Genomic DNA, 25,774 nt, shown 5'->3' with positions numbered 1-25,774 from the left:
CCATTTTGCCACACGGCAAAAAAATGCCACATGGCCAAAAAATGCCACATGGCAAAATTCATTTTGCCAAATGGGAAAATACCACATGGCAAAAAAAAAAGGCCACATGGCAAAAAAAAGGCCACATGGCAAAATCCATTTTGCCACATGGGGAAAAAATGCCACATGGCAAAATCCATTTTGCCACATGGGAAAAATAATCCATCACAAAATCCATTTTGCTAAATGGCAAAAAAATGGCACATGGCATAAAAAATGCCACAAGGCCCAAAAAAAATGCCACATGTCAAAATCAATTTTGCCACATAGCAAAAAATGCCACACTGCAAAAAAATGCCACAAAGCCAAAAAAAAAAAAAAAAAAAAAAAAAAAAAAAGAAAAAAGAAAAAAAGCCATGTAGCAAAATCAATTTTGCCACATCGCAAAAAAAGGGCAAAATTCATTTTTCCACAGGGCACAAAATGCAACACAGCAAAAAAAAAAAAAAAAAAAAAAAATGCCACATGGCAAAATCCATAGTGCCACATGGCAAAAAAAAAAAAGAAAATGCCACATGGCAGAATCCATTTTGCCACATGGCAAATACCATTTTTTGTTCTAGGCCCTGCTGATCAATGGTCTGCTCACATAAATCCCAAGCATCTTGGTTAGGAGACATCTAATGGTAAATTAGCATAACTGCTGTGCGAAGTTGTGACCTTGTACAAAGGCAGAAGGCATTCACTTTGAAGGCAACATAGTACATATTGACCCAAACACGATCATGAATAACCAGTGTCCAAATTATCTGATCTCATTTTAACATGCTTTATCGGACAACTCTACATTTTACCACCATTGTAACAGAAATTGACAAACAAAACTGTTTCAATTCTGTTAAAAATTAGTAGAACAAGTCATGGAAATGTATCGATAAACGAACTTGCCGTGAAGCATAAATATTTGATATGCAGGATGTTTCACATAAACAAGGACGTTACTCCAAAAATAACCACCCGCTAGCTGTAAATGATTTGTTTAGTGTGTGTCATTGGGTGATGGTGTTTCCGTATCATCTAGATGAGGTATGAACTGTGGTGTCGTCTTCTATTTGTCACGGTTGGCCATCAGGCTCCAGTCCATTCTTGCACCTCGACCCAACGCTAACGAGCATAGCGGATATGTGAGTGCACAGAGAGCCAATCTTTTGTCAACTACTGGAGGAGGCATTTCACTGGACACAACAAAAAGGATTAGGGCGCAAGCTTTATTGTGGATAAAATGTCAAAGCAGATCCACGGATGTAAACTGAACAGCTTTGGCTAAATGACAGAGGGGAGAGGACACCCTAATTCAGAGCTGCGAAGGGGAAACACAGTCATAAGACCCATTTGGCATGAGGGAGCTACATGCACGCATGCATGCAGACCTAAAAAAAGTCATCTAAATCAAGGCTCGGTGACTTGTGAGTGGACAATCTGTACAGTTTGGCCAATGAGGCCTAGATTGACGGATCCCAAACTGGGCAAAATATTCAAGTGGGAAACAATCAGTAAAGCCGATTCAAGCGTGCATGATAACGAGAATGAAGCATGTGATGTTGGAGATAGCCATGAACACAAACGCCACTTGTTTTGCTTTAGCTCGTGTTACGAGACAATGGAGAGGAAGCGTTCAGCAGCCTGTTAGCTCAGTCAAGCATTAAGTTTGCTTGTGCGTTTTCACTTTAACACCTCGTGTTGGCCGACTTTCTACCATTAAGCGCCGCGGCACTGCATGCCTGCATTGTATGCCAAATATAACCTCACTGCAAAGTGTTTGCGTATAAAAAAGATTCTTCCTCATTTGTGTTAAACTCTAACGATAATTACAAATATCTTCTGTTAAATAAAGTTCGAAGATATCACTGTATTAATTTGACTGTAAACGAAGTTGGAAAAACGCCAACAAAATAAACAACACAGTGCAAAAGTAACAAACCCGTTTGGAACAAAGGGTACGTTCACACTGCTGGACATAACATGGAATTCAGATTTTGTAAAAATCTAGAATCTAGAAAATGTAATGCCCCCCCTGTAATTTCCTTCTGCAGCCGGGTCTGTGTAGAGGTACCACTGTATGCAACACACAGTATGAAGACAATGCATCTGTTACGTCACACACATATGCGCTTTGTTTACGGAAGTATGGCGAAGTCTTGGCCGTCACACTTTTGTAGCAACTTTTGAGGATTTCATTCCACCGGAGCTTACATCTTTTAAAAAAATCTGTTAGCTTCACGTTCAGTATCAAGAAGGATCAGGTGTTTTCTTCGCCTACTTCCACTTTTGTTGGTTCGCATCTTTTGTTGTATTTTCTTGTACAATAGTGACGTACTGTATGTCACCCGTTGGCGATGTATGCATTCATACGCTGATACTCCAGAGATGTCAGTTAGAAACCGTATTCGCGAATGAGCCCAGGTCAGATATGAAAAAGAAAAAAACTCTTCATACAGCCAGAAAAATCAGTTACAAAGAAATCTAATAAATTGCACTGCAATGTGAATATATAGCCAAAGACCTCTTGGGCGAACTGCAAAAAAGTTCCTTTTTTTTCTTTGTAAAAACCCAAAAGATTCATGCCGAAGGCAGTTTGTTCTTAACAGAAAATTAGGAATACTATACACCTTGTTATAACACTTGTTTAATTAGGGAAAACCAAAACAACATAGTGTATTTCCTTATGTCGTGAGTGCTGAGAGATCCGCGATAACTATTATTTGTCCAAATATAGTTGAAATAACAATCAGAATTTCGATTTTTTTACAGTTTAAAAAAAAAATCAAGAAGGCACTTTTGCCATTTGTGTACTAAAACTATTAGTTCTAAGCAAGGGCGTAGGTTTGGTCTTAATATTGGTAGGGACGATATAACAGCATAACCTGCATGTACACTTTTTGCTGGCGATGGGACATTAATAACACCAAACATATTTGGTGAATGGGGGTAAGGGCTACATTTCTCACCAATATGAACCTAATTATTTGATAGGCTAAATGATTAATGCAAAATAAATCTGTATTGACCTATACTAACTTTCACACTGCAAATTTATTACGTCTTAATTTGATATTTTTTGTTAAATCTATTCAAATAATTTTCTCCATCTTTTTTGAGTGTTAAAGGCTAGTTAACAGATGAATGTGTCAGATTCTTCCACTTACTTGAAGTATATATTACTATTTGTTTATATTGAGCCCGTACATCTAACAGTTGGTCATTTTGTACCTAAATCAAGAAAAAAAATTCTTTCAAATAATGTTTTGAAAAATATTCTTGAATTAAGAAATGTTTTGAAGTTTTTCTTTAAGATTAAATATACAAACCTTTTGCTTGAAATAAGTGTTAAGCTTATTTTCAGCTAGCGGTTTTTCTTTCAAGAAATCTAAGTGAGTAAAGTCGACTTGAAGCACTGTAGCAGTAGCAAAATTAGTGGAGTGTTACCCACCTTCACAACATTGACATCTTTTTACATTACTTACAGTGGCTGCTGCTGGCAGTAAAAATCTAATAGTAGTAAGATCCCTCGTCTTTGAAGGGGGCGGTGGAGGCGGCATGTTGTATTTCTGTTGGGTTGTGAATGGGTGTGTGTGTGTGAGGGGGTGTCAAGTCATCAACCAATCAAACGTGCGTTTGAGGGGAAAAAAATGGACTGGTACAATCGGCGAGTGAAAACAGGTCAGTGTAAGTCTGAACAAATGAAAGTACTGTAATTCATCTAATAATGGTAGGATCAATTATATCCTTACAGTATATAGAAAGACAATCTAAAAGACCTATATAACTGGTGGGGACAATTTGAGCATCCTGAAAAGTTGCTAGTGTTACAGTGGGGAGAACAAGTATTTGAAACACTGCCGATTTTGCTGGTTTTCCCACTTGCAAGCCATGTAGAGGTCTGTAATTTGTATCGTAAGTTCTCTTCAACTGTGAGGGACGGAATCTAATACAAAAATCCAGAAAATCACATTGTATAATTTTTAAAAAATAAATTTGTATTTAACTGCATGAAATAAGTATTTGATACATTACCAACTCGTAAATATTTCGGCTCTTAGTTCTTTTTTAAGAACTCCTACTGTTCTCCACTCATTACCGGAAGTAACTGCACCTGTTTGAACTTGTTACCTGTATAAAAGACACCTGTTCACATGCTCAAACAAACAAACTCCAACCTCTCCACAATGGCCAAGACCAAAGAGCTGTGTAAGGACATCAGGGATAAAATAATAGACCTGCACAAGGCTGGGATGGGCGACAGGAAAATAACCAAGCAGCCTGGTGAGAAGGTAACAGCTGTTGGAGCGATTATTAGAAAATGGAAGAAGTTCAAGTTGACGGTCAATCTGCCTCGTTCTGGGGCTCCATGCAAGAGCTCACCTCATGGGGCATCACTGATCATGAGGAAGGTGAGGGATCAGCCCAGAACTACACGGCAGGACCTGGTCAATGACCTGAAGAGAGCTGGATCCACAGTCTAAAAAAAAAACATCGGAAACACATTACGCCATCATGGATTAAAATCCTACAGCGCACGCAAGGTCCCGCTGTTGAAGCCAGTGCATGTCCAGACACATCTGAAGTTTGCCACTGACCATCTGGATGATCCAGAGGAGCAATGGGAGATGGTCATGTGGTCGGATGAGACCAAAATGGAACTTTTTGGTCTAAACTCAGCTCGTCGTGTTTAGAGGAAAAAGAAGGATGAGTACAACCCCAAGAACACCATCCCAACCGTGAAACATGGAGGAGGAAACATCATTTTTTGGGGCTGCTTCTCTACCAAGGGTACAGGACGACTGCACCGTATTGAGGGGAGGATGGATGGGGGTATGTATCGCCAGATCTTGGCTGACAACCTCCTTCCTTCAGTGAGAGCCCTGAAGATGGGTCGTGGCTGGGTCTTCCAGCATGACGACGACCCAAAGCACATAGCCAAGGCAACTAAAGAGTGGCTCCGTAAGAAGCATCTTAAGGTCCTGGAGTGGCCTAGCCAGTTACCAGATCTGAACCTGATAGAAAATCTACGGAGGAGCTGAAAGTCCGTGTTGCCCGGCAGCAGCCCTAAAACCTGAAGGCTCTGGAGAAGATCTGCATGGAGGAGTAGGCCAAAATCCCTGCTGCAGTGTGTGCAAACCTTGTCAAAGACTACAGGAAACGTTTGGTATCTTTAATAGCAAACAAAGGTTTCTGTACCAAATATTAAGTGCGATTTTTGTGATGTATCAAATACTTATTTCATGCAATTAAATGCAAATGTATTATTTAAAAATCATACAACGTGATTTTCTGTTGTTTTTTGTATTAGATTCTGTCCCTCACAGTTGAAGAGAACTTATGATACAAATTACAGACCTCTACATGCGTTGCAAGTGGGAAAACCAGCAAAATCGGCAGCGTATCAAATACTTGTTCTCCCCACTGTATGTCCCTACCGTCCCTATGCAAACCTACGCCCTAAGTTCTAAGTCACTAACAACACAGCAATGTGCTAATCGTTACTGTACAGTATGTGTCTTTTATATGTATACAAAACTAAAAAAAAAAAAAAAAATCGCAAGCATACGATAATTCAGCTTCACACTAGCTATGCGTGTGTTTTCTCTGCAGGTACTGCGCGTTATGCAAACGAAATCTACAGTGGCACATTGTGATCTCAGTCATAGCAAGTGTAATTAAAACCGCCAATGTGTTTTTCCTGAGGCGGCCTAAGGGAGGCATTTATATGAGGTGCAGCGCTCACTTGCATCCAGCAACTAACTAGAGCATGTCATTAGAACAAAGCAAAAAAAGATATTGGTTGTCTTGTAACCTAAAATTCACGTTATTTAAGGTATACAGTATAATGTTTCCGAATTTGATCGTAAACCAAATGAGTTGGACATGTGTGCTTTTTCTTAGACTGCAACATTATAATTCGTCCTTGAAACCTTCCCTGAGCAAGCGACACACATTACGCTGATATATATGTTAACACGCATGCTTCGGCTGCAATTTTCTGACAGATTTACAAGATACATCTCTATTTACAAAAAGCACATTATAAGTGTGGCAGTGTTTCAGAGCTGCTTAGCATAATTCACACATTGTGATCACTAATTAGCACTAGCGCTTACAAGAATACTTTTGCACAAGAAAATCTTATGATAAGAGAAGAATGTCTGAAGAAGACATAGCACCGGCTGTATTAAAGGGAACCACGGATAGATAGACTTGTAGTTCTTAAAAGCTAAACGTTATTATGAGTTAAAATAATTTGATACTGAAACCCCACTTGATGTTTTCGTTTTTATACAATTGGTAAAATTAGTTAGCTAGTAGGTCGCCGTTGTTGTTGACGTCGCATGGCGGTGACGTCACTGGGTTACGCTGCCAGGCTTCAAGAGTATGACTCTAGCGACATAAACATGTAATCTGTTCACCCTAGTGTTGTTTTTGGCAGCTCTTTTAATTTCGTTTTAGTCTTAGTCTTTTGGACCATAATACTTATTAGTCTTAGTCATATTTTAGTCATTTCAAAATGTTTGTCTTCGTCTAGTTTTTGTTGACGAAAACTCAAGACTACCGTATTGGCCCGAATATAAGACGGCCCTGATTATAAGACAACCCGCTTTTTCAAGACTCAAGTTTGAAAAAAGACTTTTTGAACACCAAATTCATTTTTGTACAGAAAATAATTACAGTACATTTGAAACGTATGATTATAACAATATATTTGAGAGAAAAAGCATGTTATTTTGCCTCATTCAAATCTATGTAAACTAAAGTGCAATCACATTCGTAAATGAATGGCTTCTGGTTTTTGAAATGTAAATAAACCAATATGTTGTGATAAAACAACAAAATTGCAATAATTGCATTAACCATCAAAGCGAAGTATAACTGTAACTGTAGTCTTGAAACAAATCTGAATAAGGAAAAACAATGCAATAAAATAATGCAAACTGGTTAAACTTGAGAGAAGCTGAGCTCTGTCATGATAGAACATCGCTTCAATGATGTCTGGCGCCATCTAGCGTCATGAATGGGTATAATGTATAGACCACGAATATAAGACGACCCCCGCTTTTTCAGTCTTATTGCAATGCAAAAAACACCCTCTTATATTCGGGCCAATACAGTAATTTTGTCTAGTTTTGTCTTTTTTGTATTTTTTACTTCAAAAACAAAGGTTTCCAACTATTTCGAATGAACATTGGCAGACGAGCACATATCGTAGCGTCTACTAGGACAACGCCAACTTGGTGATAATACACACTTGGCTGGAAAACAGTATATTATTTTCAATTAATTATACTCACCTGGACGCCACAAACTGTATGTAAATAAAAGTTGTCCAAGTTGCCATTAGCATTAGCCTAATGCTAATGTGAACGCGAATGCTATGCTAACGCTACTAGTTACATTTAGTGTGAAATGATCACTCCGCACAGACCTGTAAAAGCTCAAGCAACATTGCATATTCTCTCTGCAAAAGATATGAAAACAAATCTTACCCTGTGTGCAAGCCTGGACACTAGAGAGCAGCAGCATGTCACAAGAGTGACACAACCAGACACTGCTATGATGCAGGATAGCTACACATAAAATGTGACACATTGTGAACATGTGACGTAAACTATGGCATATTTTTGTCTCGTCAGAGGAAAACTGGCACTAGTCTCGTTATGTTTTGGTCTGCCAAAACACGTTTTTAGGTCGTTATAGTCTCGTCATGAAAAAATTGTAATATATAAAATATTTTCGTTATCGTCATCGTTGACAAAAACAACACTGGTGCAGCCCTTTCAATTTGAACTCGAAAGGAACATTAATGAGCATGACAGCACTGCTGATATTTCACCAAACAAGCAGCAAAAGCAAAATGAACAGGAAAGATGGAACAGGATGAGACGAAAAAAGAGTAGGACAAAACTTGTGTTCTGCCACAATGTGCTACACCGGTGAAATGTGCTACAAGAGGCGAATTTGACACCCAAAGTACTACCGTGCGCTTTCAGCTTGTTTTTTTAGACGCATACAGACAAAACATACTAAAGATGCCTAAAGAAAACACTTAAACTTAGTAATATCAAATAAAGATGGTTTAAATACGCTACGTGACTGATGTGGTCAACGGATCAACAATCTGCTTTAAAGCTACCACAAGAAAACACAATGCCTAAAAGTATGAGAAGGAAACACATGCAAAAAGTATTTTGAAGCAATGAAAAGGTAATACAAGACTATATAAAAAAAAATAAAAAAAAATAAAAAACACAAAAAGTAAGTACTCGCCGCATTTAACCGAAGTGCGCATGTGTTGGACGTCTTGCCGCGTAGGCAGGAATTGCAGAACACCGGTAGTGTTCGTCTAGTGACAGGGCCGTCTGTAGGTCGAAACGCACTACATATTATAGATTTTTAAATCAATAGCAATATTTTATGCGTTTCTAATAACATATTTTAGTAGAAGGGAACAATTGTGGCTTATTAGAGCCTACAAGTCTTTAGGTCCGAGGTTCTCTTTAAGGTAAACAACACACAAAATGAGGTTACTGCTTTTACAGATACATTTGCTTTAGGTAATATGAGTTTTTATCAAGTAACTACAGTATAAAGTTATGACATGCAACAGCATTTTGAAAATGGCAGTGATATAACTTTAATTTCTAAATTGTCTCAAGCCAGGGACAATAACCTTTTGTTGAGCACTAACCGCAAACCCAGGGGTGTCAAACGTACAGCCCGCGGACCGGAAGCGGCCTGCTAGGGGGTCCAATCTGGCCCAGTGGGTGGTTCTGCCTGAGAGGCTCATTCATACCGTACATACAGAATCACATGCTTTTGACATCGGCGCTGTATAACCAAGAAATGTCTGATTTTAGTGATCGAGTGCGTCCACTAGTACACTCTGCTCAGTTTCATGTCCGCAGTCACATTCGTTTATACTAGAGATGTCCCGATCGGTCGGCATCCCAATCGATCGGGTCCGATCACGTCATTTTCAAAGTATCGGAATCGGCAAAAAAATATCGGCCATGCCTTTTTTTAATATATATATATTTTTTAATTAAATCGATTTCTAATTGTATTTAACGTTACAGATATAATATGTTACACTCATCCAGAGTCTTTAGTTTAGGCTTAAGGTAGGGTTATCAAATTTATCCCGATAACGGCGGTAAATAATTTTTAAAAAAATGTATCACGTTAAAATATTCAACGCAATTAATGCATGCACTTCACGACCCACTCACGCATTGCCGCGCTTAATATGTAATGGCGCCATTTTACCTACAGTGGGGAGAACAAGTATTTGATACACTGCCAATGGGTTTTCCCATTGGCACTGTATATAGACAGATAAAAGGCAGCGTAAAATGAGCAGAGTGAATTTTGGCTGTCTTTGGAGCCTTTTTTTAATTGGCTAAAGCCTTACAATCCCTCTTCCCTATGATTAGAAATATCATCGGAAGCAATGTGGGGAAGCAAAATAGCAATTGATCTTTTTCTTAACACTTTATGTTATTTCCCAACGTAGAGAAGATATATCAATTGGTAGCACTACGCACAGTCATGGTTCCACTTCCCATCATGCATTTGGGCATGGCTACAGTATCATTTACTGAAAGCTCAACAAATACACTAGATGGCAATATTTAGTCACAATATACAAAGTCACAAGTCTTTCTATCCGTGGATCCCTCTCACAGAAAGAATGTTAATAATGTAAATGCCATCTTGAGGATTCATTGTCATAATAAACAAATACAGTACTTATGTACTGTACGTTGAATGTATATATTCGTCCGAGTTTTATTCATTTTTTTCTTAATGCGTTGCCAAAATGTATATGATCGGGAAAAATTATCGGGAATGATTGGAATTGAATTGGGAGCAAAAAAAAGCAATCGGATCGGGAAATATCGGGATCGGCAGATACTCAAACTGAAACGATCGGGATCGGATCGGGAGCAAAAAACATGATCGGAACAACCCTAGTTTATACGTCTTCTAACAGTCGAAATGGTGCTGTCAATAGCAGCCAGAGGTGGGTTGAGTAGCCAAAAAATGTACTCAAACAAGAGTAGCCTTACTTCTGAATATTACTCAAGTAAAAGTAAAGTTACTCATTCAAAAATTTACTCAAGCACAAGTAAAAAAATACTCAAGTACTAAGTAACATTGTGAGTAACTGCTTCCAATGTTTGATTTATTATTATTTATTTTTTTTTTAAATCATGGTATTTTTTTTTTCAGCACCACTTTGATATGAACTGTTATGATTATACTGTATAACCTACTATTTCATGACCATATCAAAATAATGACACAAAAAACATCAAATTCAGAAAATGAACAGGAAGCAGCCCGGAAACGCCCCAAAAAATCAATAGGAACTTCTGAAAAATTTATAGGAAGAAATTACAAGGAAGTGACGCAAAATTACCGTAACTCAGTGACAATAATAGCCGTCCAATAGGCCTGCACAATATATCTTTTCAATAACGACATCGCAATGTTTGCATACGCAATTGTCCCATCACTGGACGTGAGATTTTTTTTTTTTCTTTTATGGAAGCTTTTGTTTTTCTTCATAAAAGCAGCAAATGTGCAGAAATATGGCTTCCTGGATCCCTTAAATATACACCAATCTTCATCATTCACCGATAATCTCTTTATCCTGGATTAAACGTTATTATACGAATACTTGAGTCCGAATCCAAGTCACTTGATTTTGAGAATCTGATGATACACCGTTTTTTTTTTTTTTTTTGCTTTGACGCTCAGGCTGCCGAGAAAAGCCTGTCGGTTACACAATGAATAAATTACCGCAGCACACTTCAGACTGTGTACCAAGTTTAACAATCATTATGACATTTGTGCCTTTGATCGTAGAGCTACCGAGGCGTCGCTGGCTTGATCAAAGCTATAAACCTATCAATCATCGTTAATTTTAAATACCAAACACCAGCTGCACTGGTGACCAAGAAAAACAGTTTGGTCCCACTCCTTTTCAGAAGGGAGCGTGAGAGGCTGTACGAGCATGAAGCAGAAAAACATAAATATATTTTTAAAATTAAAAACCCGATCCTTTTCAGCCAATTCCAATCCTCTGAAAAATGGAGCGATTGGCCTGATTTCCGATCATTTGATTGGATCGGGACATCTCTAATGAATAGTATATGGTCATAGTGAGTCAACCAAAGTCTTCCAAACAGAGCTATTTAAATATAGTGAATATTGTTCTATTTTTAATATTGCAATATATCATAAACCCCCCAAATGCAATGTCAGTGTTTTTCTACTATCGTTCAGCGCTACCTTTCCAATTCACTTAAACTGGGAGGATTAGCTGTGGATGTTCATCTTTCATTGCCACTGACGTCCAATGCATTTCCGGTCAAAATGGAGTGGATGTCTTGCGCCGTCAATGGCAGCCAGTGAGTTGACTTATTTAGCCAAAAATATACTGGCTTGGCTGACATGAGATCTAATTGGCATGAATGTGAAACTGAGTTTGACACCCCTGCTCTAACCTACCAGTTGAACCCATTTCAAGCCAGATTTCCAGTTAGACGTCAGAAGACAGGAATAACTTGGTCACAGATCATGAATGTGCACAGTTGAAGCATACTGTTGGTTATATTAGATCATACTCCCCAGTTCAGTACACAATACATTGAAGGTTAAACAGCTAGCACACTCAAACGGGTGTGGTCCTCCTGTTGCCGCCATTTTTCACATCTTTCTGGAAGCAATTGTGGACCTGTAAGAATCCAGAGTCACGGTCAGGGCTGTAGGACCTCCCCGCTTTCAAAGGGTCCCTGCCGAAGGTGAACATGTTTATGTCTCCCACATGCGAACTCGTCTCTCCGTCAGTTCCTACCCTCCTTTTCACCCGTCCCGGTGATGGCTCCGATGACCTAGAGCTGGAACGCGAGCGCCTCCGTCTGCGTTGGTAGCTGGGGATCCGCGAATAGGGTGAAGAGGAGGCAATGGCTTTAATGAAATCACGTCTGGCTCGGCAGCGCTTCTCTTTGTTTTTCTCGATGTATATGTTGACGGCGAGAACCCCCACTGATTCTGCGACGATGAAGGAGAGGGCGCCGAAATAGAAGGACCAGCCGTAGTTGTACTGATTCTTCTTGTCCTCGTCTTTCTTGTCGCTGGGATCTCCAGCGTTGCTCGAGATGTAAACGATGATACCGATGATGTTGCTCAAGCCTGGAGACAGCAGAAGAATAAATTACAAACCCATTACCTTGACTGACTCAAGGGAATAAACATTTATCAGATACAGATTCATCAACGTAGTAGAAAATGGACTGCACGTCCATTACCATCAATGGCAATGAATGAGTTAATGAAGAAGTAGGCATTACCTGCAGCCACAAAGAGAATGCCAGCACTGAGCAGGATGTTGTTTCTTCTGCTGTAGATGCGTCCGATCCCAACACACAAGCCGCCCAACATTAGCAAAATGGTGCTGAGGATAGGGAAGAGGCTGGAGGCTCGCACAATACCTGCCCATGATATGGAAGGGAGTGGTAACAGTTAATTGAAAGCAGCATGTAAGTAATTCCATAGATACAGTGAAGGAAAATAAGTATTTGAACACCCTGCTATTTTGCAAGTTCTCCTCACTTAGAAATCATGGAAGGGTCTGACATTTTCATCATAGGTGCATATCCATTGTAAGAGAGATAATCTAAAAAGAAAAATCCAGAAATACCAATGTATGATTTTTTAACGATTTATGTGTGTTATACAGCTACAAATAAGTATTTTTACACCTGAGAAAACGAATGTTACTATTTGATACAGTAGCCTTTGTTTGCAATTACAGAGGTAAAACGTTTCCTGTAGTTTTTCACCAGGTTTGCACACACTGCAGGAGGGATCTTGGCCCACCCATCAGTCAGGTCTCTGGGCTGTTACTGAGAAACACGGAGTTTGAGCTCCCTCCAAAGGTCTGGAGACCGACTAGGCCATGCTAGAATCTTGTTATGCTTCTTAATAATAATAATAATACATTTTATTTGTGGAGCGCTTTTACCAATGCTCAAGACACTTTGCAGTAGGAACAAAAACAGCAAACAAAGTGAACAGAACAAAACAAAGAAAATAACTAGAAACTGCAATTTCTGGAGAAATTACACCTGGGTCTTTCCTATGTGGAGAAACAGATCTCAGCCCCACTCAGGTCTATCAATAGAATGGACAATAATGCTAGTCAACTGCGTTAAACAAGTAAACGCCATTAGAAATGATTGGGAAAATTGGACGTCCATGGCAGTCAATGGCAGCACCCTCCATAAGTGTCATTGCAATCGGGGACATTTGGGGTACACGTCCTATTGATAACTGGTCATTTCCTGTTGGTTTGGGGATATTGTTTTTTTTGCCATTGAAAATGAATGGGAAAAAATTTGGACGTCCATGCACGTCAATGGTATCAACTTACATAGGCGTCAATGGAATCCAAGTACATTGGCATCAATAGAATGAAAAAAACATGATTAAATGCCATTAGAAATGAATGGGAAATTTGGACGTCCTTGGCCGTCAATGGCATCACCCTCCATAAGCGTCAATGGAATTGGGGAAGTTTGGGGGACACGTCCTATTGATATCTGGTCATTTTCTGTTGATTTGGGGGAAAAAAAAAATCCCATTGAAAATGAATGGGGAAAAATTTGGACGTCCATGGACGTCAATGGTATCAAGTTACATAGGCGTCAATGGAAATCAAGTACATTGGCATCAATAGAATGAAAAAACATAATAAAATGCCATTAGAAATGAATGGGAAATTTGGACGTCCATGGCCGTCAATGGCGGCACCCATCATAAGCGTCAATGGAATTGGGGAAGTTTGAGGTACACGTCCTATTGATATTTGGTCATTTTTTGTTGATTTGGGGAAAAAAAACAGCAAACAACGTGAACAGAACAAAAGAAAATAATTATAAGTTAAAAGCTAGTTTAAATAGGTGAGTTTTTAACAGTTTTTTGAATGTGGGAAGGTCTGAACAGGTACGGATGGGTTTAGGGAGTGAGTTCCAAAGTAGGGGGCAGCAGCGGATAAGGCTCTGTCCCCCCTAGTTCGGTGTGGTCTTTGTTTGGGCGGTGCAAGGATGTTTCCATTAGAAGAGCGGATGTGACGGGAAGGGGTGTGGGGACAGAGAAGCTCTGTGAAGTAGGGAGGGGCCAACTTATTGAGTGCTTTGTAAGTGAGAAGGATGATTTTGAACTGAATTCTGTATGAAATAGGAAGCCAGTGCAGTTTGTGGAGGACGGGGGTAATGTGGTTCCTATAGGGAGTCCGGGTGAGAAGGCGAGTTTTGGATATATTGTAGTTTATTGATGAGTTTGGATGGAGAACTGAAGAGAATGCTGTTGCAGTAGTCAAGTTTGGAGGTTATGAAGGGATGGATGAGGGTTTCAGCAGTAGAGAAGGTGAGGGCTATGTTCTTGAGGTGGAAGAAAGCAGTTCTGGTGATATGGTTGACGCGGTGGTCGAATCTTAGTTTATTGTCAAAAATGATACCAAGGTTGCGGGAATGTGTTGAGAGAGGCAGGGCGCAGTTGTTGATGGTGAGGGAAAATTGACTGTCTATGATGTGGGCTGCAAGGTCAAAGATGATTATGTCTGATTTGTTACTGTTGAGTTGAAGATAGTTTTCTTGCATCCAGGAATTAATTTCACTGAGGCAGTTTTGAAGTGTGGATTGGGTGCTGTGCGAGATTTGTTGTGTGGTTATGTAAATTTGGATGTCCTCAGTATAGCAGTGAAATTGGAGTCCATGTTTGCGGATGATCTAACCAAGGGGGAGGATGTAGAGAATGAAGAGGAGGGGACGTACAACTGAACCTTGGGGGACACCTTGTGGTAGGGGAACAGGAGGGGATGTGCAATGATTGATGGCGATGAATTGTTGTCGGTCAGTGAGGTAGGAGCGAAACCAGGAAAGTGCGGTACCAGTGATGTGTAAAGATTCTAATCGGGAGAGAAGAATGGTGTGGTTGATTGTATCGAAGGCAGCAGTGAGGTCCAGGAGGATGGAGATGGTGAGTTGTCCGGAGTCCAAGGAGAGGAGAATATCGTTGGTTACTCTGAGAAGGGCTGTGTCGGTGCTGTGCTGTGAGCGGAAGCCAGATTGAAAAAGTTCAAACAGGTTATTATTGGTGAGGTGGGTTCTGAGTTGGGTGGCGACTGCCCTTTCCAGGATTTTTGACAGAAAAGGGAGATTGGAGATGGGGCGGTAACTGCTTGGTATATCGGGGTCTAGGCCAGATTTCTTTAAGATTGGAGTGATGGCAGCCATTTTGAGAGTTCTTGCGGAGCCACTCCTGGTTTTCCTGGCTGTGTTCTTCGGGTCATTGTCACGTTGGAAGACCCAGGCACGACCCATCTTCAGTGCTCTGACTGAAGGAAGAAGTTTGTTCCCCAAAATCTCACAATACAGGGCCCCAGTCATCCTCTCTTTAATAAAGTGCATTCGTCCTGTCCCATGCACAGAAAAACACTCCCAAAGTGATGCTACCGCCCCCATGCTTCACAGTAGGGATGGTGTTCTTGAGATAGTACTCATCATTCTCCTTCCTCCAAACATGGTTAGTGGAATTATCATCAAAAAGTTATATTTTAATCTCATCTGACCACAAAACTTGCTCCAATGACTCAGCATCATCCAAATGGTCATAGGAAAACTTAAAACGGGCCTTGACATGTGCTGGTTTAAGCAGGGGAAACTTCCATGCCATGCATGATTTCGAACCGTGACGTCTTAGTGTATTACCAACAGTAACCTTGGAAACGGTGGTCCCAGCTTTTTTCAAGTCATCAACTCCTGCCGTGTTGTTCTGCACTGTTTCATCACCTTTCTTAGATCATTGAGACCCCACGAGATGATATCTTACATGGGGCTCCACTCCAATTAAGATTGACCGTTATGTTTAGCTTCTTCCTTTTTGAAATGATTGGTCCAACTGTGACCTTTTTTCACCAAGCTGCTTGGCAATTGCTCCGTTGCCCTTTCCAGCCTTGTGGAGGTGAACAATTTTGTCTGTGGTGTCTTTGGACAGCTTTCTGGTCTTGACCATGTTACAAGTTTGAGTCTTACTGATTGTACGGGGTGGACAAGTGTGTTTATGCTGCTATCGACCTCAAAACAAGAGTATCTGATTCAGGATAATACATGGAGTGGAGGTGGACTTATAATATGGGGACTAAAAGGTCTTTCAGGGTCAGAATTCTAAATGATAGACAGGTGTTAAAATACTTGTTTGCAGCTGTGTCACCCAAATAAATTGTTTAAAAATCATGCATTGGGATTTCTGGATTTTTCTTTTTAGATTACCTCTCTCACAGTGGTCATGCACCTACGATGAAAATTTCAGACTGCTCTATGATTTCTAAGTAGGAGAACTTCTATAGCAGAAAAGAAAATAGCAGGGTGTTTAAACACTTATTTTCTTCACTGTAGGTATATAATGCTAGATGTATTATGCAAACTTTGAGCCAATGGCGACTGACGTCCTCACTTTTTAGCCATCTTAGTGGAGGACCATTCGATCCACTCATCATTAAAATCAGTGGGTATTGTATTTGGAAATGACTAACGATTGCTAAATTTTCAACCCATTTTTAAATGGCTTTGTTTAGCATAAATGTCAGGGATGCAGTAAATTATCTGCATTCTCCAGAATAATTATTTAATTTCAACATCCAATCTGGATTATAGCTTTGTTAATACACTTTGTTACAAGACAAACCGTTTGTAAATACTGTACATCAGCTTACATTTGCCACAATAAAGCCTGTCAGAGGAGTCTCCTGTCCCAAGATGGCCGCCAGTTAGTTACGCCATCGATTCTTGTCTTAAGACCTCTAGCCTTATATATGACTCAACCACCAAGGTAAGCAAACTACATAGCTTGTCCTGTATTTCAAGGATGATCAGTGTTCCTTTTAAGGGAATGTGAAGCTGCCTGCTGATTGGCTGCAAAGGAGTTGACATCTACAGCAGTGCAAAACGACCTCCTTCAACTGCTAGGTTTTTGCAATACAAAAAATAAATTGAGGCCTAACAACTCTTGCTGTCGTTGGGATTACTGCCATTTGACCCGGCAGAGAATGATAATGTTTCAGCGCAACTGACAGTGATAGACATCCAATCCATTTGAAGTGGTAGGTGCAGGCAGCGATCATTCACTATTATTATTATTTGGCAAATATTAACATACAATAAATTTAGTTTTATTACCTCATTCACTGCCATTGACATTGTTGAAATTCGCCCCCCCGGCCAAGGCGCACGGGAACAGCGACGGCCGAACAAAGTGCCGCTCCGCCGATGCTGCCTCCGCGCGCGCCAACCGGGAGGGCAGAACTTCGCGTGTTCTCTTCTTATTTTTAACCCTTTGTACTGACTCCATGTTTCAAAAGTTTGAGGAACACTCACCGAAAACAGGTTGACAATTTATTCGTCGACAATGGTAAAAAACAAAGCAAAAACAGACAATTCTGGATCCAAAAAAGGCTACATGTTTCCGAGCAGCAAAAATCTGTGATATCTCAGTGTCCAGTCTTTTTAAAGTCCGTGGCCAAAGCGGGCCGTGCTGAAGGTGTGTCCGAAGGTGTGTCTGGGCGTTGCTTTTGGGTCTTCCCCTCTGTGGCTGGTTTTGGGCGGCTTAGGTTCGTGCGCGGATGGGACGCCCGCTATCAACTTTGTTGTCCGGGCTGGCTTGTACTTGTTTTAGGACAAAGCGCTTTGTCCTTGGAGTTTGCTCGGAGAGCTGATTGCAAGAGATGGTGCGTCAATCTTGTTTGTGACGCACGCGTTGGGCTTCTGTGATAAGACGGCATTGTGTATCTCTTCTATTTCTTCTCATTAAACTATGGTGTGCTATTTATTTTATATTAGTAGTGCAGTCCTACCGTAAATATGAAAATGATACTATTTCCTGATAAATTATATTACGTGTTAGAGTAATGCAAACAGTTAGACGGTGTCTACGAGAACCTGTACCATTCTTTCTCATCTCCCCCTCATTAGCCCGGATAAGGTGATTCACTTTACTGTGTCAAAGGGCATGTAGTGGAGTCTGCTTAAACAATAGCTAGATGAATGTGTTAGACTAATGCAAACAATTATATGGTGTGTGCGATGACAGTACCTTTTTCTTTCAACATCTATCTTCAACAATGCCAGCAACTGGGTTAAAAAGTCACACTCGCCCTGCTCCGTCATACGCTAGTCTTTCTTGTCCTCCCTCATGGACGTCTATCACTGTCAATGGCAGCCAAAGAGTTAAACTAAACAAAATCAAGCACATCAGTTCAAAATATAAACATAAAACTAAATCCAATAGGGAAATCCATGTCTCGATCATAAGTGAAGCAATGTACTGTGGCTAAAAGAGCAAATGGAAGTCATTTATTTCTTTTTATTGTGTTTTTATTGATTAACGTGACATGAATGAACAGTGATGATTACAGCAACTTGCTCGGGAGCGTGATCTGGATCACTAGTTTTTATCTAGGTGCTCTTTTCAAACGGTGTTTCTTGCCGATTTGTCATGAGCGCACCCTATTGTCATTTCTTTTAAATCAATTAATCTCATAACATCAGGATTTAATGGAGGTTGGATGGCAATGTCATGAGTCATTAAGCACCCTTAAGAAAAAGCCATCGGTGTCACTAGACATAGGCGAGATGATTCAGACTTCAAGTGTGTACAGATGACAATGTCCGACACTTACGTAGGATGTACTCAGAGCTGTCTGTGTCGTAGTCATTATCATCCGGGAAGTGATTAATCCGAAAACAGCTTCCTTTCTTGATACCTGCATAAGGCAATGACAAATAGTTCAAATAAAATCATCAAATGGAACGTGATCAAGAAACTGTCTGGCCACATTTTGAGCACCGCTAGCTCAAGATCTGCGTGGCCGTGCTTTATAAGTTGGGAAGCCTTTAGGCAGAGTCTATTCAAAGTCTTCAGACAAAAAAAGTCTTTTCTTCTCTTTTAAGAGAATAAAACATTGGCACATTATAAATATTTAACACTTGACTTTGAATAAAATATTGTGCGGATTATTACCCACGCTTCCATAGTTCTGCCTTTTAATGTCACCTGACCGTTAACACATTGAGGATGATTCTCTGCCGGCCTAAACTAATACGGGCAGAACCACTGATCTACAGTACATTTCAAAGTAGGCCTGAACGATATTGGAAAAAACTATTGTTGCGTTTTTTTTTGAGGGGCTTGCGATATTATATTGCGATATCAAAAAAAAAATTATACATATATTTTTTTAAAGAAATTTTCACTTGATGACTTGAATAGCTGTTTGGAAAGACTTTTGATGACTCACCACGACCACAGTGTACAGTGTTCCCTCGGTTTTCGCGGTTAATGGGGACCAGAACCCGCCGCAATAAGTGATTAACTGCGAAGTAGCACACCCCCCCGCCCAATTTTTTTTTTTCTGTGTGTGTGTGTTTTTTGTGCTCAATGTATTTATTCAGATTTAGTATTGGAAAGAGATACATAAAAGACATGTTTTTTCTCAGTTTTTCCCCCAAAGTGATTTAAAAAATGTATATAAAATGTGTTTTAAGCACTTCATATGTCAAAATTATGATCCGTTTTAAACATAACTGTCCAACCAAATCTTTTTTGAACAAGAATAAAGTACTGTAGTAGATAAATGCTTGGCTTTATTAAATGCTTCTGTTTATCTACCATAGCTGTGACTGTTGGAGTGACATGTAGAAATTTCAAACTCCGCATGATCACTTCTGGCATTTATGGGGCCGTTTACATGGTGACTCTCCGAGAATACGAAAAATGTCAAATTTGCATTTGCGTTTGCGTCTCCATTTGAACAATGTCGCGATTCCGCATGAAAACGATGTAGTATTCATGCCAGGCCCTATGCGGCAGTGCAGATTTACTGGGCGAGAGAATGATGCACTTTGACCCCACCAAGCTCCATCGGCCTGGAAAAAAAATATGCCCGCCCACTCGAATCAGTGTCATTTTTCTTTTGTTCAAAAAGGCACAAAAACTGAAACGTTCAACATATTTAATTAAAAAATATTATTAAAACAGTAAATTAAAGCCGACATTCCGCCATATTTGCTGTTTTTAATGTTTAGTAGCACCGCTGCGCACGCCCAATGTGACGTGTACGAGTGCTGACGTTAACGACGCGGTCTTGCGCCGCAGGAGCCTTTGATATGCATGCAGAGGAAGCCCCCCTCAACCCCCCGCAATCAGATTCTTCCACTTTGGAGGTAGGATTCAGAATTTTGCGTCTTCGCTGACACCGTATGCACGCGAGGCGAGACTGCAACTCAGTGGACGTTGCGATGGCGACGTTTAAACGATATATCGTTCAGGCTTATTTCAAAGTATAATTTGAATATTTTTCCCCTACTCATTTAATTTTTTAGCCTTTCTCGTGAATTCACACTTACTGTAAATTTATGGAGGCGGTTGATTCTTTTTTTCAAGGTGCTTCTAGGTCAATCTAAGATACCAATGGCCTTCCAAATCACTCGTACTATACATTTAAAATACAAAAATGTTTTCTTCATGTTTCTGTATAATTTTTCGTTCTGAACATTTTTTATAGTAATGATTGTTTTCACTGTATATTTAATTCTCATGTTGAGAATGGTTAGGCACAGTTTTCATAATGATATTGACGGGTCAGATTCGACCTTCACTGCGCCACGCCTTCAAGTAGGGGGCCATCCCACAATCCGCTTCAGTTATTCGCAGTCTGTCGCAGAGACACATGCAGCCATCCAACACCGGATTTCTGTTGAAAAAGTAGGAAAGCTGTACCGCATACAAACAGGAAAGATTGTCTCAGGAGTGATTTGTCCGAGGATTCAAGGTAATTGTTATATTTTTCGTTTCTTCACAATAATTTTCAACGTAAAAAGCTCTTTGTTGTAAGGCTGCCGCAACATTGTCTAACAGACTAGCATCATTCTTCGACATATTCACGTAAAATAAATGCTAACTGCACGTTTATTTTTATTTTTTATTTTAACCAAGAATCGAGACTGTTTTACGTCCATATCTATAAAGAATTCGGGGATTTAAGCATTTATTCACAAGAATTTTCAACGAAAGAAGTTTCTTTGTTGTAAGGCTGCTGCAACATTGTCTAACAGACTAGCATCATTCTTTGACATATTTACGTAAGATAGATGCTAACTGCACATTTTTTTTGCTTTTAACCAAGAATCGAGACTGTTTTACGTCCATATTAATAAAGAATTCAGGGATTTAAGCATTTATTTACAAGAATTTTCACCGGAAAAGCTCTGTTTACATTTGGCGGCCACCACATTGACTGACAGACTAGCATCATTCTTCGACATTCATTCATTCATTCATTTTCCATGCCGCTTATTCCTCACGAGGGTCGCAGAGGTGCTGGAGCCTATCCCAGCTAACTTCGGGCAGTAGGCAGGGGACACCCTGAATTGGTTGCCAGCCAATCAGGGCCATTCTTCGACATATGTATGTAAAATAAATGCTAACTGCACGTTTTTTTGGTTTTTTTTTTTTGCTTTTAACCAAGAATCGCGACTGTTTTACGTCCATATCTATAAAGAATTCAGGGATTTAAGCATTTGACTTTGAACGTGGCATGGTTGTTAGTGCCAGAAGGGCTGCTGATCTCCTGGGATTTTCACGCACAACCATCTCTAGAGTTTACAGAGAAAAAGAAAAAATATCCATTGAGCGGCAGTTCTGTGGGCGGAAATGCCTTGTTGATGCCAGAGGTCAGAGGAGAATAGCCAGATGGGTTCGAGCTGATAGAAAGGCAACAGTGACTCAATTAACCACCCGTTACAACCAAGGTAGGCAGAAGAGCATCTCTGAACGCACAGTACGTCGAACTTTGAGGCAGATGGGCTACAGCAGCAGAAGACCATGCCGGGTGCCACTCCTTTCAGCTAAGAACAGGAAACTGAGGCTACAATTTGCACAAGCTCATCGAAATTGGACAATAGAAGATTGGAAAAACGTTGCCTGGTCTGATGAGTCTCGATTTCTGCTGCGACATTCGGATGGTAGAGTCAGAATTTGGCGTCAACAACATGAAAGCATGGATCCATCCTGCCTTGTATCAATGGTTCAGGCTGGTGGTGGTGGCATAATGGTGTGGGGAATATTTTCTTGGCACTCTTTGGGCCCCTTGGTACCAATTGAGCATCGTTGGAATGCCACAGCCTACCTGAGTATTGTTGCTGACCATGTCCATCCCTTTATGACCACAATGTACCCAACTTCTGATGGCTACTTTCAGCAGGATAATGCGCCATGTTATAAAGCTGGAATCATCTCTGGTTTCTTGAACATGACAATGAGTTCACTGTACTCAAATGGCCTCCACAATCACCAGATCTCAATCCAATAGAGCATCTTTGGGATGTGGTGGAACGGGAGAGTCGCATCATGGATGTGCAGCCGACAAATCTGCACCAACTGTGTGATGCCATCATGCCAATATGCACCAAACTCTCTGAGAAATGCTTCCAGCACCTTGTTGAATCTATGCCACGAAAAATGGAGGCAGTTCTGAAGGCAAAAGGGGGTCCAACCCGTCAAAATTATCGCGTTAACGGGCGGTAATTAATTTTTTAAATTAATCACATTAAACTATTTGACGCAATTAACGCACATGCCCCGCTCAAACAGATTAAAATGACAGCACAGTGCATTGGCCACTTGTAACTTGTCTTTTTGGGAGTTTTGTCGCCCTCTGCTGCCGTTTGGGCGCGAATGATTTTATGGGCTTCAGCGCCATGAGCATTGTGTAATTATTGACATCAACAATGGCAGGCTACTAGTTAATTTTTGATTGAAAAATTTACAAATTTTATTAAAATGAAAACATTAAGAGGGGTTTTAATATAAAATTTCTATAACTTGTTGTAACATTTATCTTTTAAGAACTACAAGTCTTTCTATCCATGGATCACTTTTTTTAATAATGTTTATGCCATCTTGTTGATTTATTGTTATAATAAACAAATACAGTACTTATGTACCATATGTTGAATGTATATATCCATCTTGTGTCTTATCTTTCCATTCCAACAATAATTTACAGAAAAATATGGCATATTTTATAGATGGTTTGAAATGCGATTAATTCCGATTAACAATTTTTTAAGCTGTAATTAACTCGATTAAAAATTTTAATCGTTTGACAGCCCTAATATAACATATATATATGTATATATATATATACTTAATTACTAGTTTTATTATTTTTATTCTTTTTTAATCCTGCACCTGACAAATAACCACAAATATGGAAAAACTAATACCGAAACAAATATAAACCAAACAAATGCTAGGCAGCTTGCTACTGTAACTAACTAACTCAAGAAAAATGTAATTGATATAAAAGAGTAAATCCACTCCTAAAACTTTAGAAAATTTACTGAATTTGAAAAAAAACGCAAAAAAAAAAAACAAAACAAAAAACAACCATATCTAAACTATAATGAAAAATCTAAAATGATTGATCCACACGTGCATGGGCTAAGCCCACTCTTTTTGGAGTAATTAGATTTATATTTGCTCCTGTACTTTCTGTCAATAGTAAAACCCTTTGGACTGGATCACACATTGCTAGTTTGATATTTTGACTAAGTATTGCTGTATACAGTAAGCCAAATACATCGCAATCATGTATTTACCACCTAGACTTTAATATCCATAATCTTCTGCAATAAAACATGCATGCATAAATATTTTAGTTGGGGAAAAAAGGGCTAATCTCATGAGTAGCGCTAACATCTGAAGCTGTCTTAAAGAGACCCGTTTACAAAAAAAAAAAAAGCATACAAGTGTCTCTTGATGATGTTTTGACATTAAGTCTCTGATCCTTGTGATGTTTTTCAGAGGCTGCCTTATTAATTTGATGCGGACTCCGAAATGAAAGGAGCCAACAGCGCAAAGAAATTCCGGTTGAAGTTCAATGCGCTCGAGAACTTTGTTTAAAGCAATTGATTTCACTAGTTCAACAACTTGATCAATTTGGAACATTCGGCATTTCAGTCCTCGATATGATCACTTGATCGGAAATCGGGCCCAATCACGTCATTTTCATGCGATCAGAATCAGGTGGAAGAGATCAGGCTTTTAAAATGTATTTATTCATTTTTAAGTAGTAACTCTTTGGCTCCCATTGAAGGCGATAGACATCTATCACCGTCAGTGACAGTGATAGATTATTACTCAATATAAACCTTCCCAGTTAACATAGATTTGATGTTTTTAACTGTCAATGGCAATGAATGAGTTAAGCCTAGGGCTGCATGTGGCTATTTATAATAATAATTACACATTTTATTTCTAGAGCGCTTTTCATGACACACAAAAACGCATCACAAGAAAGATGGGAACACAGTAGCTCAACAACAATAACAAAACAATTACAAAATTGGATTAAAAGCAGGATAAAAGAAAATAAAAATTTAAGAGGTCAAGATAAAGCCGAGATAAGGATCATGGTGGGTAAGAAAGAGCAAACGGGCGTGTTTTGAGTCTGGATTTGAAAAGTGAGAGGGTAGATATAGTGCACAGATCGAGAGAGTTACAGAGTTGGGGGGCAGAGTGACTGAAAGCTCTAGAACCGACGGTGGCGAGACGGACACGGGGGGGACGGTTAATACAGAGGAGATTGCATAGGTAGGGAGGGGCCAGGCAATGGAGTGCTCTGAATGTAATGACAATGATGTTGTAGTTAATTCTTTGTTTGACTGGGAGCCAGAGAAGTTGACGGAGAATAGGGGTGATATAGTGTGTAGTGGGGGTCTGCGTGATAAGGCGTGCCGCTGAGTTTTGGAGGAACTGCAGTTTCTGGACGTACTTATTTGGGAGACCGAAGAGCAGTGAGTTACAGTAATCGAGCCGGGAAGTGACTAGACTGCTGAGAAGAGTGGAAGTGGTTTACTTGTTGAGAGAGGGGAGGAGGCGAGAAATATCATGAAGGGGGAAATAGGCTGATCTGGTGATTTCGTTGATATGGGAGCAAAAGGAGAGCATGCTGTCAAGGATGACACCCAGACCCTTAACCTGAGTAGAGGGAGAGATCGGGGCACTTGGGTTGGTAATCAACAAGAGTGAATGGAAGTTTATGTGCTTTTAACTCATTCACTCCCAGCCATTTTCACCGGAGCAAGGCCCTTCGCTCGCTCCCGGCCGTCTTACTGCATTTTTGCCTGATTTTGCAAGGCCCACAGAAAATTCTGTTCTATTGCTATATAAACATGGAACCCACCAAAAGAAAGATTAGACTGTCTTCTTTCAGCAGAAAAAAAGTAAGTTCATATCTTTTTCAAACTTTTCCCTCATCGCCGTCTTTCTCACAGAGATGATTTTTTTTTTTTAGTCTCTGCGGGGTCTGCTTGGCGAGCAGCACGGACTCAAAGACATCAGCTGCACTTGTGGTCCTGGTCGTTTTGCTCGGTTGTCCGCCGCCTGGCATTCTTTCGGTTATTTTCTGCCGGCGCCCGGCCGTGCGGCTTAGCCGTTCGTTGCCGTTGAATCGGGTTGCGGGTCTTACCAAATGCGCTACTACCCTCCATTGGCCAGTTTTATTTCTTTAAAATGGATTTTCAGCTTTGTGCTTTGGAGCTAAATTGAATCACGACCCAAAGATGTCTTTAAAAAAAAAAAAAAAAAAAAAAAAAAAAAAAAACGACTTTGGCAC

General features: G+C 39.9%; 1 protein-coding gene across 1 annotated transcript in view; it reads right to left on the bottom strand.

Moving 5' to 3' along the window:
- Positions 1–5,389: 5,389 nt before the first annotated feature.
- Positions 5,390–25,774, bottom strand: part of LOC130921120 (voltage-dependent calcium channel gamma-4 subunit-like) — a 33,625-nt gene continuing 13,240 nt past the window's right edge. Inside the window, exons 2-4 of the mRNA XM_057844787.1 lie at positions 18,776–18,859; positions 12,390–12,530; positions 5,390–12,231 (exon numbers count right to left, since the gene is read on the bottom strand). Of these exons, the coding sequence (XP_057700770.1) occupies positions 11,711–12,231; positions 12,390–12,530; positions 18,776–18,859 (746 nt within the window). The 3' untranslated portion in view covers positions 5,390–11,710. The remainder of the gene's footprint in view (positions 12,232–12,389; positions 12,531–18,775; positions 18,860–25,774) is intronic.

Source organism: Corythoichthys intestinalis, chromosome 8, assembly GCF_030265065.1.
Source record: "Corythoichthys intestinalis isolate RoL2023-P3 chromosome 8, ASM3026506v1, whole genome shotgun sequence".
NCBI classification, from domain to species: domain Eukaryota; kingdom Metazoa; phylum Chordata; class Actinopteri; order Syngnathiformes; family Syngnathidae; genus Corythoichthys; species Corythoichthys intestinalis.
Note: the sequence above shows the minus strand (reverse complement) of the source record. Positions and strands in the feature narration are given on the sequence as shown.